Source organism: Nanorana parkeri, unplaced genomic scaffold (assembly GCF_000935625.1).
Source record: "Nanorana parkeri isolate BGI_ZX_2015 unplaced genomic scaffold, ASM93562v1 scaffold1083, whole genome shotgun sequence".
Lineage (NCBI taxonomy): Eukaryota > Metazoa > Chordata > Amphibia > Anura > Dicroglossidae > Nanorana > Nanorana parkeri.
The window spans coordinates 199,505-216,125 of record NW_017307351.1 but is presented as its reverse complement, the minus strand read 5'-3'; the positions used below and the strand labels follow the sequence as shown (position 1 = coordinate 216,125).

At 42.7% G+C, this 16,621-nt stretch overlaps 1 protein-coding gene across 2 annotated transcripts in view; it reads left to right on the top strand.

The window, feature by feature from the left end:
* The first annotated feature begins 261 nt into the window (after positions 1 to 261).
* MED23 (mediator complex subunit 23) overlaps positions 262 to 16,621 on the top strand; it is a 66,080-nt gene continuing 49,720 nt past the window's right edge. For both annotated transcript variants that reach the window (XM_018567686.1, XM_018567685.1), the window contains exons 1-7: positions 262 to 507; positions 3,773 to 3,804; positions 5,603 to 5,690; positions 9,333 to 9,457; positions 10,475 to 10,586; positions 15,085 to 15,183; positions 16,509 to 16,610. In XM_018567686.1, the coding sequence (XP_018423188.1) occupies positions 469 to 507; positions 3,773 to 3,804; positions 5,603 to 5,690; positions 9,333 to 9,457; positions 10,475 to 10,586; positions 15,085 to 15,183; positions 16,509 to 16,610 (597 nt within the window). In that variant the 5' untranslated portion in view covers positions 262 to 468. The remainder of the gene's footprint in view (positions 508 to 3,772; positions 3,805 to 5,602; positions 5,691 to 9,332; positions 9,458 to 10,474; positions 10,587 to 15,084; positions 15,184 to 16,508; positions 16,611 to 16,621) is intronic.

Here is a 16,621-nt window from a genome sequence, read left to right as displayed (position 1 = left end):
GGGGGTTTAACACCGCGGACTTGAAGTGGTTAATAATTTAGGGAAATTGGAATATACAGAGGTTGCCGCACATAAACTGTATGCAGAATAGTGCAGTATGCTTGCTGCTCCTCCATGGGGACTCTGGCCAGACTTGTGTAGAAGAGACGGGATGTTACATTTGTGTCTGTAGAAGGACAGCGGCGGCCTGCTGTGTGTGTGTTGCGCTACTGCGCATGCGTCATAGATTCTCCCTCGTGAAGTATCATTTTGAAACGGAAGTGTAGGTTTCCGGGGGAGCCGGATGATAGTTGCACGCTTTAACCCGGAGACGAAAGACCTGAACACTCAGACACTGTAGCTGAACATGATTCAGTAATTGTGATGGCGTGTGATCCTAGCAGTGTAGAGCAGCATGTCTGGTTATGTGTAATGCGGTCAGCGTTGCCTGTGTGATTTCCTTTGTGTGTAGTGTGTTGTCACACCGCCATGGAGTCCCAGCTACAGAGCATCTTCGAGGAGGTGGTGGTAAGTCACTGGGGCAGCAGCAGGGTCAGGGGTGCTTCTACTTTAAAGTAGATGTAATCTCACTGGTATCTCATAGAAGACTTAACATGTCATCTTCATTCTTTTTATCTTTTAATCGTATGATCTTTACTCTTAATTCTGCAACTTTTAGTAGACTAATAAGTGGTGATCCTGCCTATTGTTGTGTGGAGGCTTAGTGTGAACCCGGTGTGCTCAAGCCCACACAAATCTGCCACTGACACAGCCCCACTTCCTGTCTAATTAGTTGCAGCCAGGGAATTCCCTGTCCATTTGTGACATGTAGCTGCAGGGTAGGGAATGCCCTGCCGCAGCTGATTGGACCGTAAAGAGATCACAGAGTTGCATGGGCTTGGCTTAACTCCCTGCCCTATAGGTCTTTGTTCAGATGTTTCTAGTTATGCAGTGACAGCTGTCTCCCTGTTGCATTCCTTCATTGTCACCATTTCACATATGCCTTGATGGAGAGTACAAGCCAATGCGTTAGCACATATTTAGCAGATAGGGTCACTATCGGTAATCCAGTCCAGAGCATTGATGTGCGGCTCACAATGGAGTGCATGCATAGACAAGCAATGTGCGTTGGCTTGGTACGCACCCAGTTCACCCAATCCAGTGCAAAACTGTGAAAAATACACCCCCATCCCAATCAGCTACAGTTGAAGCATTCTACACCCCACAGCTATGCGTTGCAGAGGGGCTGGGAATGCCGCCAAGCCCCCACACATCACTAGTAGACACACAGTGCAGGATATCAGCAGCACTAAAATGTAACAAAGGATGAAAACAGTGGGAATAAGATTATGGGGATAATAGCAATTGTTTATAGTACACAGTGACATTCAAGACCCCTGTAAAGTTTTTTTTTGCTGTCTTGTGTCCTTCCCAGGACATTTCCTTTAATTCCTGTCCCAGAGACACAGCAGAAAGTAAGAGGAAGCCCATTCAAAGTGCAGGGATATCTCCTCTTAGGCCCCTTTCACATGAGGGGTCCAATCAGCCCCACCTGTCAGTTTTTCAGCCGGACTCGATTGGAGTCTGTTTACACACGGTTACCTCCGGTAAATCAGATTAGGGCTGCAGCTAACGATTATTTTCAAAATCGATTAGTTGGCCGATTTATTAAGTTCGGTTAATCGGATTAAAAAAAAAGGCTCCAGTGATGGACTACTAGTTTGTATTAAGATTGTAGTCCATCACGGGAGCAAGCTTGGAGCGGTGGAAGTAAAAAAAAAAGTGTGGTGTGCAATATAGTACATTATACAGCGGCGCAATGCAGAACACCAGCAGCTTTAGAGGAATACAACAAATCGCAGCAATAGTACACTATAGTGTACTATTGCTGGGATTTGTAGTCCTCTGTAGCTGGCGTTATTCTGCATTGCGCTGTATAATGATTATACTGCACAATGCAGAATACCACTGACCAGTTATAGAAGAACTACAAATCCCAGCAATAATACATTATACATCGCAATGGAGAATACCACCAGCTATAGAGGAACAACAAATCCCAGCAATAGTACATTATACAGGCTGCTTAATGTATTATTGCTGGGATTTGGTGTTCTTCTATAACTGCTGGTGTTCTGCATTGTATTGTGCATGGTATCCTGCATTGTATAATACGGTGGCACAATGCAGAATACCACAGACTGATATATTCTGGTCAGCGGCGTAACAACCGAGCGGGGGGGAGGGCAGCAGGTGTGCTTAGCAGTTTGGCTAAATGCCGAAAGTGTCATTTTCCTGCAGATACATCGGTGCATCTGTGATTTCTTTCCTCCCCGCTGGGCGCTGCTCTGTGTCCCAGCGGGGAGGAGAGAAAGTGACAGCCGGCCAAGCGCTGTGGGAGGAGAGCGATGTGAGCAGCTGGTGTCTCTCCTCCCAGACCACTCAGCCGCCTCTCACCGTCCGGCATAGCGGTGTGGGGGCGGAGACAGGCCACGCTGTCACAGGAGGCGGAGCTCTCCTTCCTGCTCTGCTCGCTCAGCCTAAATAAAAATACACTGCCATTATAGAACTTTGTGTGTGGGTGGGGGGGTACAGTTCAAGGGGTCCTGACTTACTTTCAAATCGTGGGCCCTCTATTGTCTGCGGGCCAGCAGCGAGTGAGGGAGCTCACAGCAGCGTCGTGCGCGGCTTCAGCGCCCTGTGCGGTGGGCTTGGCTTCAGCGTCCTGGGTGCGGCGGGAGCAGCGTGTGACGTACGTGCGGCTCAGACCGTGTGTGGAGCCCCGAACAGGCTAATCAATCAATAGCTGACGAATCGACGATCGAAAACGTCGATTTTAATTGACTTAATCGATTAACTGTTGCAGCTCTAAATCAGATGGATCATTGATCTGTTTCAACGGACCGAATTGTGCTGGACCGGATGTAATGTGATGTAAACGGACACATGTCCGCTTACATCAGATTCCCCATAGGATTGCATGGGGTCTGGCAAATTCAGATATGTCACTACCATGCAAAACCACGTTCATGGGTTTTTAAATACCACAGAAGACATCCTGCAGCAGACGTCTTCTGGCTGTGCCTGCGCAATACATCCCCATTGACTTCAGTGGAGCTCATCTAGTGGAGCTCATCTACTTGCCAGGCGAAGTCTGCTGATTTATCACTCCAATAGGAAACCACAGTTACAGGTTGCTCCAACACCACAGAAGACATCCTGTAGTGGACTCGGGAGGATCATATCCTCCTGGCTATGCCTGTGCTGTACATCCCCATTAACTTCTATGGGGCTCGACTCCCAGCCGGGCCAAGTTTGCTGATATACCATTTCAATTGAAAACCACATTCTATACAATAATTCATAATTAATGGGCTGCCTTAAGGCAATGCATGTTAACATGTGTACATAAGCGCACTGCAACAGAACATTTTAATGAGAATGGACCCTAAATCATCTTTGCTTTCACTCCAATATTTGCAATTTATAATTGGATGCAAAAAATTAGTGCTAATCCTTAGAAAAAGAAAATCTTTTTTCTTTCTATGTCAGACACCTAACTCGAGAATATGTGAGTGTAGAACCCAAGATCCAGCAGTCATAGCGAGCCTGAATAACTGGAAACATGAACAGTTCCAAACCAGCAAACTTTAAAATAGATACAAATTGGGTGATTTATAAGACCACATACTATATGGGTTGTGTTTGCGCTACTTGTCTTTTGAAAGTGTTTTACATTACGTGAATAAAAAATTGTCAATTATGTTTGTTTTCTTTTTTTTCTCTTTTGTAGAAGACGGAGATCATCGAAGAGGCCTTTGCTGGGTATGCGTCTTGTCTGTTTTAAAATTGCTTTTCCCTAAAAACCACAAAAATGAAAGTGCTCTAGTATCACAGGAAAATACCATTTGTCATTTTTTTTTTCTTCTTTTTTTTTTTTTTCTTTTTTGAAGCCCGTGGACGTGCATCTAAACAAACTTCCCCCTGTGAACAAAAAAAGTGAACCGTGAAATCACAGCACACAAAAACGTGCAAGGTCCTTCCAAAGAAGGGACCTACTTCCTGACCCCCCGGGGCGCAAGGCTCCTGACGGGTTGAGATACTTTGGACCACCAACCCGATGGCCGAAGGTCCATTTCCTTTGGGGACCTGCCGAAACAGGTCCCCCACAGTACTTGGCAAGGGGGCTCTCCCGAAGAGAGACCCCCTTCCTGGGTGGGAGGAGACAGAGAACCCCCTACGAGGCACAGAATCTCCTCCCAGCGTCAGGAATAGGCCCCGAAGAAACCTGCACCTTTCGCATCTGTGGGTCAAATTTAAAATAAAAAAGTGCCAATCGTGCATAGAGTGCATAAATAAATCTAAAGTGCCAGTGCACCACGCTGACAGGCCTTAGGGGCCGGAGTGCAAAAATATTGCCCCGGACTAGCCATAAGGCCTGTCCAAGAGGCGTTGTGCAGAAAAAGCAATATGGTGTGTGACCGAGTGCTACAGTGAGTCATGTGGGGTCCCATACCCAAGTGACTTTCTGAGCACCCCTGGGACGCCACCCCCAGGGGGCACAACACCACGGGCTTCTGCCGCCCCCGAACCCTCGAGCCAGACCAAGCTTCGCATCTGTTCAGTCAGAAAGCCATGTACTGAGCGGTTCCCCTCTCACAGGAAGCCGCCCCACACGCTCTTTCACTCCAGCGAGTACTAAGTAACCATCCCCCGCAAGGACGGTTCTTTTCCCCACCGAAAACTGATAAGAACAGATACTACACTTGATCTTAGCCAAAAGGCCGAGAAGCCTTTTGTCATTTTTAAATTGAGTTTCTGACTTTTAAAAGAAAACTATGAGCAAACTTTTTTGGCCGTAGTTCTCTTCAGTGTCAATTACCAATGTACTTCTGTGACCCAAAACTCAGCATATAGAGCCGCGCTGCAGCATGGAAAAATTCCGACCTGATTATCAAGATCCACCCCGCTGCCTGGTTGACAGCTGGCTCTGCCTCTCTAGAACCAGAGCTAGATGTGCTTTCCCTTTTCTACTGTCTGTCCCTCCAGTCGGCGCTGGAAGAATGGGGAGGGGGAATCTCTGCAGGGAGTGGTGACTGACAGTCACTGTTCTCTGTATGGAGAAGATTGTGAACTGAGCAATCAGCGATTTGTGATCGCTCAGCTCTCGATCAATGGAGCTGATGTGTGACAGCTACAGTGTCACACGTCGGCTCTTACTATGCGGCTGAGTGTGAGCCTTTAAGCTCAAGTTCGAGAGTTGAGATTCTAAAATATTTGAACTCCTGTGTATTCATATACACGTAGTAAAATATTTATGTGCTTTACCTAGAGTGGCATCCTTTGTCACTGGCAAAGGTCTAGCATGTTGAAAGTGTAATGTATCAGTGCTGCAGAGTCTTCAAAGGGTCAAGCCTGATACTCTGATTTTGCAGCAGGAGCAGAAGTTCTCCTACTGTTAAGGTTACTGTGGTACAGTAAGTGGCTAATGCAAGGGAGGAAGAGAGGTCCATGTGCTGTGAATTTGCTGCACTAATCTACTGAAGATATCATCAGTGTGTTGCTGTTTCGTTGGCTAATAATTGACTGGTTTGGGCTTAAATTTTATGTTTATTATTTCTAGCATGTTCATGGACACAGCAGATGATGAAAGGACAAAGTTATTGAGCTGCCTTGGTGCATTCAGACAGTTCTGGAGTGAGCTACCTCAGGTAAATGTGTTGCTACGCATTGTGCTCTTGCTATTGTTCTATAAATATACTGTGATCAGCCATAACATTGTGACCAGGGAGAGGTGAAGTGAATAACATTGATTATCTTGTTACAATTCCACCTGGAAGTGGGTAGGATGAATTAGGCAGCAAGTGAACATTTTTTCCCTAAAGTTGATGTGTTGGAAACTGAAAAAATGGGCAAGCGTAAGGATTTGAGCGACTTTGACAAGGGCCCAATTATGATGGCTAGATGACTGGGTCAGAGCAACTCCAAAACTGCAGCTCCTGTGGAATGTTCCTGGTCTGCAGTGGTCAGGACCCACCAAAAGTGGTCCAGGGAAGGTGAACGGGTCAACCGGCGACAGGGTCATGGGTGGCCAAGGCTCATTGATGCACATTAGGAGCGAAGGGTGGTCTGTGTAGTCCGGTCCAATAGAAGAGCTACTGTAGCTCAAATTGATGAAAACGTTAATGCTGGTTCCAATAGAAATGGTTTACCTTTGCAACTTCTAATGCCTCCTCTATGCCTCTGTTATACTCCTTGGCCAAAATCAGCTTAAGCAACTCTGTTCACTGTGCAGGCTGATGATCTCGGTAGTTGTAAAGCTGAAGGAAATGATTATACTGCAGGACCATGTAGTGGCACAAGAGTGTATAAATCACACAGGAGCTTGAACAGAATTACAGCCTTTGGCAAGAAGAGAAGTTAACATTAATGCTTCAACTGTATACTCAACCACATGCCTTGATTGGAGTTTTAAAAAAAATTATGTAGAAATGCTGCTTTTAAATTCCCTTGCCACGTCTCCAGCCTGTCTTACAGGAATGCATGCATGTCAATGCAAAATAAAAAATGTCATACATGCACATTTCCCCATTTTTAATACCTTTTTAATCAAAAGCAAGCTGCAAGTACAGACAAATAACTGATGATGTGCCAGAAATATAGTGTTCTCCTACCTTACTGTGTGAGCTGACAACACAGTGTCATTTGAGCTCTGAAATCCTAAGCATGGAGTGTCAGCCCTGCCTACTTCATTTCTGATAGATTACAAAGGGCACAACCTTCTCCTCATCTCCATCTCCCTTTCATCTCCATAACGCCTCCTTGTGCATGAGAAGTTGTCAGCTCACAAGATTTCTGGCAGAATCAGTGGATTCTGATCAAACAGATATAACAAATCTCTTTCAGTGGTATACTTGGCTTAACAAAAAGAAGCAAATGAGAGCTAATGTTTAGGGTTTACATACACTTTATGTATTTGTATTAAACAGGGTAGAACTTTTAGAAGTATACGAAAAGACCACACTATCCAGAGAATTCCAATACTTCAGACTTTATTGAAATTCACAGCAAATCCAGTGTAATAGTGAATAAAAGTGTATAAAGCAGCAAATACTAGCACTGCACACCCTTAACCAGCTACAACCTCTCACATGTTTCACCCGTAGGCTTATTCATAGAGGTCTAGCACTTTTATTTTATTTCCAAACCTTTTTATGGCTGCTGTCATTTTAAGGGTAAAACTTGTCCGGTTAGTGTTTTGGAATTAAACAAAAGAATCTCATAGTATGTAACAAAGCGCCAGCGGCTTACGTCCAAACAAGGAGAAAATCTGCAGTGATCTTAGTATGCACCGTGAATGAGGCAGGCTCTCAAAAAGGCTTTAGGGAAACCTCAATTCTGGAAAAACAAAAACACAGAGAGCGCCTCCATCGCGTAAAAACATTTTAATAAAATGATTTAAACAGATAAAAACATACTCACAAGGATTGAGTTTAAAAAGGCATGAAACGGTAAAAGCATGAAAGGCTTAGCCCACCGGCTACTCTTCCTCCCTGATGGTTAACGTTTCCGAGGTCACGCCTCCTTCGTCAGAACCAATAGGGAGTGTTCTATTGACTCCCTTGAGCGCGGCTCAACTCAGGCTTACAATTACAAATCACCTGGGGTCGCAGGGATTTGAAAAAGATGTTCCCGCTTTAGAAGAAGTCGTTTTATGGAATATCTGATGTATATTTGTCACTTATTACTGTGTATGTAACAGAAAAAATATGGCCATATATGCATAGAACGAATTTAGGTGATAACATGATCAAAAGGAGATTCTTATAATACAAATATAAATAAGGATGCAAATAAAAACACCTGCATGAAACCATGCATACTTAATATATATCTTAGCGTGGAATCAGACTGATTATCTGCTAGTTTTATACATAGCCTTAATCAATTTAAAAAAGGATGTATAGGATTAATTAATCGTCAATTCGTATCCTAATGATAGTACCTAACGAGATCGGGGATATATGCCGGGAGATTCTGTCTAAGCTAGACACAGCTACATAGAATGGCACTACATGACGGGAATGGTTTGTTGAAAAGTACATCCTGCTGGACTGGTTCAAATACAAAGAAAATACATATAGGAAATATATAGAAAAAGGGGGGGAATCTGTATGAAATTAAATAGAAAGCGAAAGGACCCATAAATATTTTAAATAAAACAATTGGGTAATTAGAGATAAAAAGTCGTTAGAACAGAGACTAAAAAGTTTCCTGACAAACTATAAGATTATTTATACTGTAATGTCACAAAGGGTTAGTAGCAATGATTGTATTCATGAACTAAAGACGATAATGTTGTATCTGGACCTCGGTTTCAGTGTCACTCAGCCATACATTGTAGCAAAACCGCTCCTTGGCTGTATATTGATACAACTTAGCATAACATGTAAGGAGAGCCTCTAGGTAGATTTAAAACAGAGCTGAGACTTCACAGGAAAATGACACAGAAAGATAACACAAATGCTATGGCACAGAACGTATATACAGTATTAATCAGTCTTGATTCCACGCTAAGATATATATTAAGTATGCATGGTTTCATGCAGGTGTTTTTATTTGCATCCTTATTTATATTTGTATTATAAGAATCTCCTTTTGATCATGTTATCACCTAAATTCGTTCTATGCATATATGGCCATATTTTTTCTGTTACATACACAGTAATAAGTGACAAATATACATCAGATATTCCATAAAACGACTTCTGCTAAAGCGGGAACATCTTTTTCAAATCCCTGCGACCCCAGGTGATTTGTAATTGTAAGCCTGAGTTGAGCCGCGCTCAAGGGAGTCAATAGAACACTCCCTATTGGTTCTGACGAAGGAGGCGTGACCTCGGAAACATTAACCATCAGGGAGGAAGAGTAGCCGGTGGGCTAAGCCTTTCATGCTTTTACTGTTTCATGCCTTTTTAAACTCAATCCTTGTGAGTATGTTTTTATCTGTTTTTAAATCATTGTATTAAAATGTTTTTACGCGATGGAGGCGCTCTCTGTGTTTTTTGTTTTTCCAAAAGAATCTCATGCCTAACTCATAATAAAAGTAAATAAAATAACAAAAGATGAGCTACATTTTTGTGTGTATGCATGTTTTTGTTTTTTTTTACAAACTGACTATATAGTTAACTGTATATTGTATGTCTGGAAGATACTTAAGTGGTATGAAGCTCTTAAAATGTAGTCACCAGCTGAAATTGCCATTATGTCTACAATCTTTAATTATAAATGTAACTTAGTCTGTTTATTTTGTAAGCTATTTTTAATTTGCACATTGTCTTTTCTATGTTTAGGAGTCTCACGATCAATGTGTGCAGTGGATTGTGAGGTTTATACATGGGCAGCACAGCCCGAAAAGAATCTCCTTCCTCTACGACTGTCTGGCAATGGCGGTGGAAACTGCCGTACTTCCCCCAAAGTATGTTTACCTAATGTATTACTTGTTTCTGCTATTTTATGGAAAGCTTTACTTGATGAGCCGTTGTTTCTGATGAATTTTTTTTTTAAATCAGATTGCTTGACAGTGTCTTGTAAGGTTATGGCTACATGAGAGATGTGCTTATGTTCAGCTGTTTGAGTGAAGAACATGGGTGAAACAAAGAAGCAAGGAAATCTCAAAGGGTTTCTCAAACATTACAAAGTGAACATAGTGTTCTTGTCCCTGTAAATGCATCCATTAAATAAAGTTATTTTATTGACGAAAATTATCACCCAGGTCAACTGTGTACGATGCAAAGATGTTAGCAGATCATACTCGGATCATTGCTTGCTTCAGCTTTGTAAATTTTGATATTGACTTTCCATCTAATTAGAAATTAAACCCCTTGTGCAGTAAACCTATGCTTATAATGTATCTCAGCCTTCCAGTACAAGCAGTTAGCCAATTACAGAAATAATGGGGTGAATGTTCTGGGACATTCAGTGTACATACAGAGTATTGTTGCCATTGTTTCAAGGATAAGAATATTTTTCAAGTCAAGAATTAGTTTTTTTTCTTTTTTTGTCAATCGATGGACACAGGTCACTGTACTGCCCCTTAGAGGAGGATTGGAAACAGGCATGCAAAGAAAAAAAACTAGGCCAGCCTAGGAGCCCCTTTTAGTCCCAGCATGCCTCAGTTTTTTTTGCTAGTGTCGTAGGAAGATAGACGTCTTTTCTTTAGTGCTGCTGAGTAAATTCTAACCATTTTTGCTAACTTTGCTACATAGCTGCTTTAGCTAGTCTTTAAATGACAGCTCTCCCGATCGGCCCTTCCGCAGGCTGACCATTGGCGTGCTGTACCTGAACCCCGCTGGACTGGATGCTGCAGGGCTATCCTGAAATGTGACCTTTATGCGAGTTGTTGATCTCGTGTGTGTGTGTGTACAAAAAAAAAAATATCACTAGTAAATATTGCTGTTTTTTAAGCAAGTATCCCTTGTTCTACTTGTTGCAGAATGGTGTGTGAAGCATTGGTAAATTCTGACGCACTGGAGTGGGAAAAGACACAACTTTGGGTGTTGACATTTAAACTTGTACTAAAAATCATTGGTGGAGTTGATTATAAGGTATGACATGTTTCCATTGATTTGCTTGTAAAATGTATTTATTTATTTATTTTGTCTTTTTTTAAATGTATGTTCAACCAACACTTAGACAAGCGAAAATGGAAATACTTTATGACCTCTGTGTTTTTTTGCTATCCAGCTTCCCCCTGTTTTATTGCTATCCAGCTTCCTCTAAATTAAGTTGGCCATGTACTGGTAGATTTTATTAGGCACTTTCATATGAAAAATTTCCCCAGAAGATTTGATAATGCCCTCAGAGACTTGACCAGTGTTGTTTGGAATTTCGTTCCAAAACTGTTCCCTTTTTTTTGTTGTCTCATTACAGTTGAAATCTATTGTCTATTTGACCCCATTAAAGGGTTTCTAAAGCCTCCGGTTTTTTTTTGCCTATATCTACTGCTATCTAGCAGTAGATATAGGCAAAAAGTTTTTTAAAAAAAACAAAACCCGCTTTAACAGAGGTTTACACTTACCTTGTTTTCGCTGCCCGCTCCCGTTCGAGAAAACGAACCTGCTCCGGCGGCCGCAAAGCATCTTGGGGCGGGCGCATGCGCAGTTCGGATTTTTGGCCGGGAGAAATGCAGAGATGTAAGGTAAGTCTATGGACGCGTGCACCCGCATGCAGACACCGCTGGATCGGAAGTGCCTGCATGCAGAGAGGAGTCAGCGCTGGATCGGAGAGCTGCCGCACCGCTGGAGGGACAGATGAAAACATCAGGTAAGAAGAGGAAGATCGGATTAAGAGACATCATTTAAGGTAAGTGCTGACATTAACATTCGAGGGAGGGGAAAACAAATTATCCTTTAATGTCACTTTAACTATTAGAAAATTAAACAAACGTTCTGATAATGCATTTGTTCCAATGAAATTCTAACCATGTATAACCAGCTTTAGTATCCCCATAACAAAGGTTTCAACAGAAGTAAGGGAAATGCTTTTACAGCGACACAGACAGACCTAAAATGTTTTTTTTTTTTTTTTTTTAATATATTTGGGGGGCTCTGTTGCAGATCTTCCCTCACTTCCTGTCTGGTACCATAGTTTTCACCTGACAGTGAGGGGAAATCTCTGAGTGCCCCAGATAGAAATCAAAATCCGACGTGGGGTTCTAATCCTTCCCTATTTAAAATGAACACAGTTTTTTTAGATTTCAGTTGAAAATTAGTGAACCTTGTCATGTTTTTGTAATCTAATAGCCTTATGTTAAAATTGATAATCTTTTCTTGTTTTGAGTTTGTATTTATAGTTTCGAGCAGTGTGGGTAGGATTTGAACTGCTTAAAGCAGGGATAGTCAACTTAAAGGGAAATTCTGCTTTTTCACAAAATGTGAGCAAATGAACTTATCCAAAGGATTCCCCTACCCCTGCCCACCTCTGCTATTCATACAGTTTAGCTCTATGCGGAACCCGATATTCCCCCTCCCCCCGCTGCTGGCCAGTGTGCAGTCCATACAACGCATTGCAGCCCCACACTTAGGATCCAGCAATCAGAATTGCCAATGGAAAGTGCTTCTACTATGGATCCTTTTGAGTAAGTAAATGTTATCCCATTTTGTGAGAAAGTGGATTTAATCCTCCACAGAAGGGTAGGCACATGACAACGTTTTATAGTGGAAGATTGTCACATGGCATGCAAAAAGGCTCGCACTGGTTTGCTGGGGAAACAAAAGAAGCTACAGTGGGCCCCTGCTCTCTACAAATACAGTATGGGGCTGATCTGAGCTCTGAAGGTGCAGGGATTGGGGCTGATCTGAGCTCTGAAGGTGCAGGGATTGGGGCTGATCTGAGCTCTGAAGGTGCAGGGATTGGGGCTGATCTGAGCTCTGAAGGTGCAGGGATTGGGGCTGATCTGAGCTCTGAAGGTGCAGGGATTGGGGCTGATCTGAGCTCTGAAGGTGCAGGGATTGGGGCTGATCTGAGCTCTGAAGGTGCAGGGATTGGGGCTGATCTGAGCTCTGAAGGTGCAGGGATTGGGGCTGATCTGAGCTCTGAAGGTGCAGGGATTGGGGCTGATCTGAGCTCTGAAGGTGCAGGGATTGGGGCTGATCTGAGCTCTGAAGGTGCAGGGATTGGGGCTGATCTGAGCTCTGAAGGTGCAGGGATTGGGGCTGATCTGAGCTCTGAAGGTGCAGGGATTGGGGCTGATCTGAGCTCTGAAGGTGCAGGGATTGGGGCTGATCTGAGCTCTGAAGGTGCAGGGATTGGGGCTGATCTGAGCTCTGAAGGTGCAGGGATTGGGGCTGATCTGAGCTCTGAAGGTGCAGGGATTGGGGCTGATCTGAGCTCTGAAGGTGCAGGGATTGGGGCTGATCTGAGCTCTGAAGGTGCACAGATTGGGGCTGATCTGAGCTCTGAAGGTGCAGGGATTGGGGCTGATCTGAGCTCTGAAGGTGCAGGGATTGGGGCTGATCTGAGCTCTGAAGGTGCAGGGATTGGGGCTGATCTGAGCTCTGAAGGTGCAGGGATTGGGGTTGATCTGAGGTCCCTGGCATGGCATTGTTCACTGGCACACCAGTTGTCTAATGCTTGTACATTTGTAAACTTATTGTGGAATAGGTTGCCGAACCCTGGTCCAAAGTTTTTTAAAGTTAAACAGTTGTGCCTGGTCATGCTCTACCCTGAGCCATGCTTATGGTATATTTTTAAATCTACTGTGTAAAGAATCTAGTACAAGCATTGTGACACATTGGTGCTCTTGATGCCCCTTTGAGTTTTAAAAGAAGGACGTTTTTAATGAGTGTTTGTCTTTCACTGGCTGTGTAAACTTTTAAGTGAAGGTTTTTTCTGCTACTACAAGGTTTTTAAACCTAAGGAGACAAATATATATATTTATAAGATCTTACTGTCTGCTACATGCAGTTGGTTGAGGTGTGTATCTATTGTACAGTATCTAGGAAGTCCGGCTGAATTGCCGCCCATTATAAGAGATAGAAGATAATATTTCTACTGTACTTTGATCTCACATATCTGTACAGTTATAAAGAGGCACCTTGTTTATGCAGGTGTATCGGTTGATGACCTTTTTTATTACAAGTTCAAGATTTTATTGTGCTAGTGGCCTGTTAAATACACTACCTGTAGCAATGCATTTCTGATCCATTGCAATATTCCAACATTATCATATATTACCTTCTTTTTATATATTTGATGTGTAGTTGTCATTATTAAGCTTGTTATAGTTTATGAATGGCACTAAGCAATACATTATTTAGTAGGGATGCACCGATACTAGTATTTGGGCGAGTACTCGTACGCGCCCTGATGCTCATCCCGATACCAAAACTTCCGGTATCAGGAAGCCAGTCGGCGAGTCATTACACACCGACTGGCTTCCTAAATGGCCGTGAAGCTGACACCGAGCTCCCTCGCCACATGGTGATGAGGGAGCAGGGAGTGCGGTGAGTCATTACCCGCTTCCTGATTAACCAGAAAGCCGGCTCTATGCTTCCCCGTCCCCTGGTGACAGAGCATGGAGCTGGCTTTCCAGCTAATCGGAAAGCCGGGTGGGGAGTCATTACACGCCGCCCGACTTCCGTAATGGGAATTCCAGTATTGGTGAGTAGTGGAAAAAAAATATCGGTCCTTGTAGTCGATAACGAAAAAACAGTATCGGTGCATCCCTATTTAGGTTTTATTTTGAGGAGTATTGCCATGTCATTCTAAATTCCGAGGCAAATATTTAAAGATGTTTAATTTTGTTACACCAAATACTTTTATTGTTTTAGTTTATCACTTGGGGATCAGGTTATCAGTTTTTACAATTTTAAGGGGGGGTTTTTTCCCCCTTATTTACCATATTGGTCCAGCTGTTTAAACATTGCATTGAGGTCATGAAACCTGATGTTGCAGAACTCTTCCTCCAGTCTACAGTACCTGCACAAATCTCACATAAGATGCATAATATTTGTTTGCCAACACAATGCAGGAACCACTGCCAACTTTCCAGTTTATTGACCGATTTCACTTGTTGCGTGCAAACCTGTACTGAAAACAAACTCCAGAGGTTGCCATAGTAAGGCTAGCCATACACAGACAGATTTCTTTTGGATGAATGAGAGCAATCTAGAAGATTCCTCCATGCCTGCTAAAGAGAGTGGATGGAGGAATCTCCCCACCAGATGATTGGCTGCAGTCAGTCCTTAGTCGACAATTGTCCACCCGACCTGCAATTATGTAGCCTGTAACTTTGAAAAGACTCAACTACCCTTCCGTAATATTTTTCTGAGTGAGTGACTCACTTGATAGGATAGATCCTGGTTTCTCTGACAGGTTAATTTTTAGGCAAAGGCAAGAATTACTGTTGGGAGCTAGTAGCAGGTATTCAACAGGACTTGTGTGACAAATTACTACTAGCTATATCATGACCTAGATGAATGGGAACCTTCACAAACATACCACGGTAATACTGTTCTGTAACCATCCACTACCTTTTTAATACCCATATTTGCTGTACTTTTAGCACTCAAGCATATCTATTTTGTCATATTTTGTTCTTAGGGTGTCAGAGACTTGTTGAAGGTGATACTGGAGAAAATTCACACAATTCCCAACACTGTGAGCTCTGCTGTTGTACAGCAACTTCTAGCAGCAAGAGAGGTAACGGTCATGGTCATCTATGCCAGGCACTGATACATCTACAAATGTCTTCTGTTTGTCTTTATGTGTACATGTGTTAATACATGGGTTACTGTAGTCTGTGTATTTTAATATGTTAATACCCTAGTATTCCAGAATGTTTGTTGGCCAGTGGTGTGGGGTTTTATCTAGTGGTTTCCTTTTATTATTATTATTATTATTATTTAACTTGTTAATCATTTGTGATCCCATAGGGAACATTTTAAGCTCTTTTACCGCTCATCAGTTTAGTGCTAACAGGCATTGACAGTGCTAGAATTATTGCTCTCGCTCCGACGTTCGCGGCGATATGTAACATGTGTAGCGCAATTGTCGTTTTTGCACGTAGGCGCACCGACGCGTGTTTGCGTGTGTGCATGCACGTGGGGGGTTAAAACATTTTTTTTTCCATTTTATAATTTTTCTTTTATGTTACTTTCATTTTTAAAACTTTTTAACACTTTATTTTATTTTATTATTTTTCCACTAACCCTATTGCTATTACATAGGGAGCTAACAAGCACCCTATCTAATAGCAGGGTGTGACAGGTCCTCTTTATGGAGACATCAGGGGTCTTGCAGACCCCTAATGTCACCTAGGGACCCCAAAGAAGCTGAAGCAGAGATCTGCTTCCCCAGCTCTAAGAGCCAGAGACTGTCACGAGCGACACCGGAAGTGATGTAATACACATCACTTCCGGGTCCAGTGATCGGAGGGGAGATCAGTGGCTGGAAGCTGCTCAGGGGGGCGCCGCCGCACGGTACAAACGATCCAGCGCCTGTAAAGACGCCGGATCGCTTGTAAATTAACTGCGATCGCCTGCTGTTAAGAGCGGTATTTTAACCACTTTTTTTAACCACTTCAAAGGGCCGCCCTCTATAGACGTATTGCGGCCCGGAAGTGGTTAATATATACCAAAGCCATTGTTATAAAGTTATTGAATCCAAAAAACACAGCAATATGACCCCTTTATTCACAAAATTACTTTCCTCAAAATTATAACTGCTAATTAGTCAATAAAATCCCATTACTTGATACATAAACTTAAGTCAAAGAATACTAAAATAGTCCAAATTATACAGTTCATAAATGAAATACGGGATGTGATGGCTATCTATTGCTTTCTGTAGACTTCCCCAGATGCAGCAAAATGTTAAAGTATTTTTTCAGGTTTTCTTTATTGCTGTCTGCATGTTCCTGTTCTGATGGCAAAATCGGGCCCCTCATATTTGTTCTTGAGTTATGGGGACAGTAATTGAGGGTAAATTGAGGATAATATGTAAATATGAATGTTTTTCATTTGAAGGTTGTAGCATATATATTGGATCGGAATGCATGTCTTCTTCCAGCATACCTTGCCGTGACAGAAATTCGGAAACTATACCCAGAAGGAAAACTTCCACATTGGGTAAGTGTTCT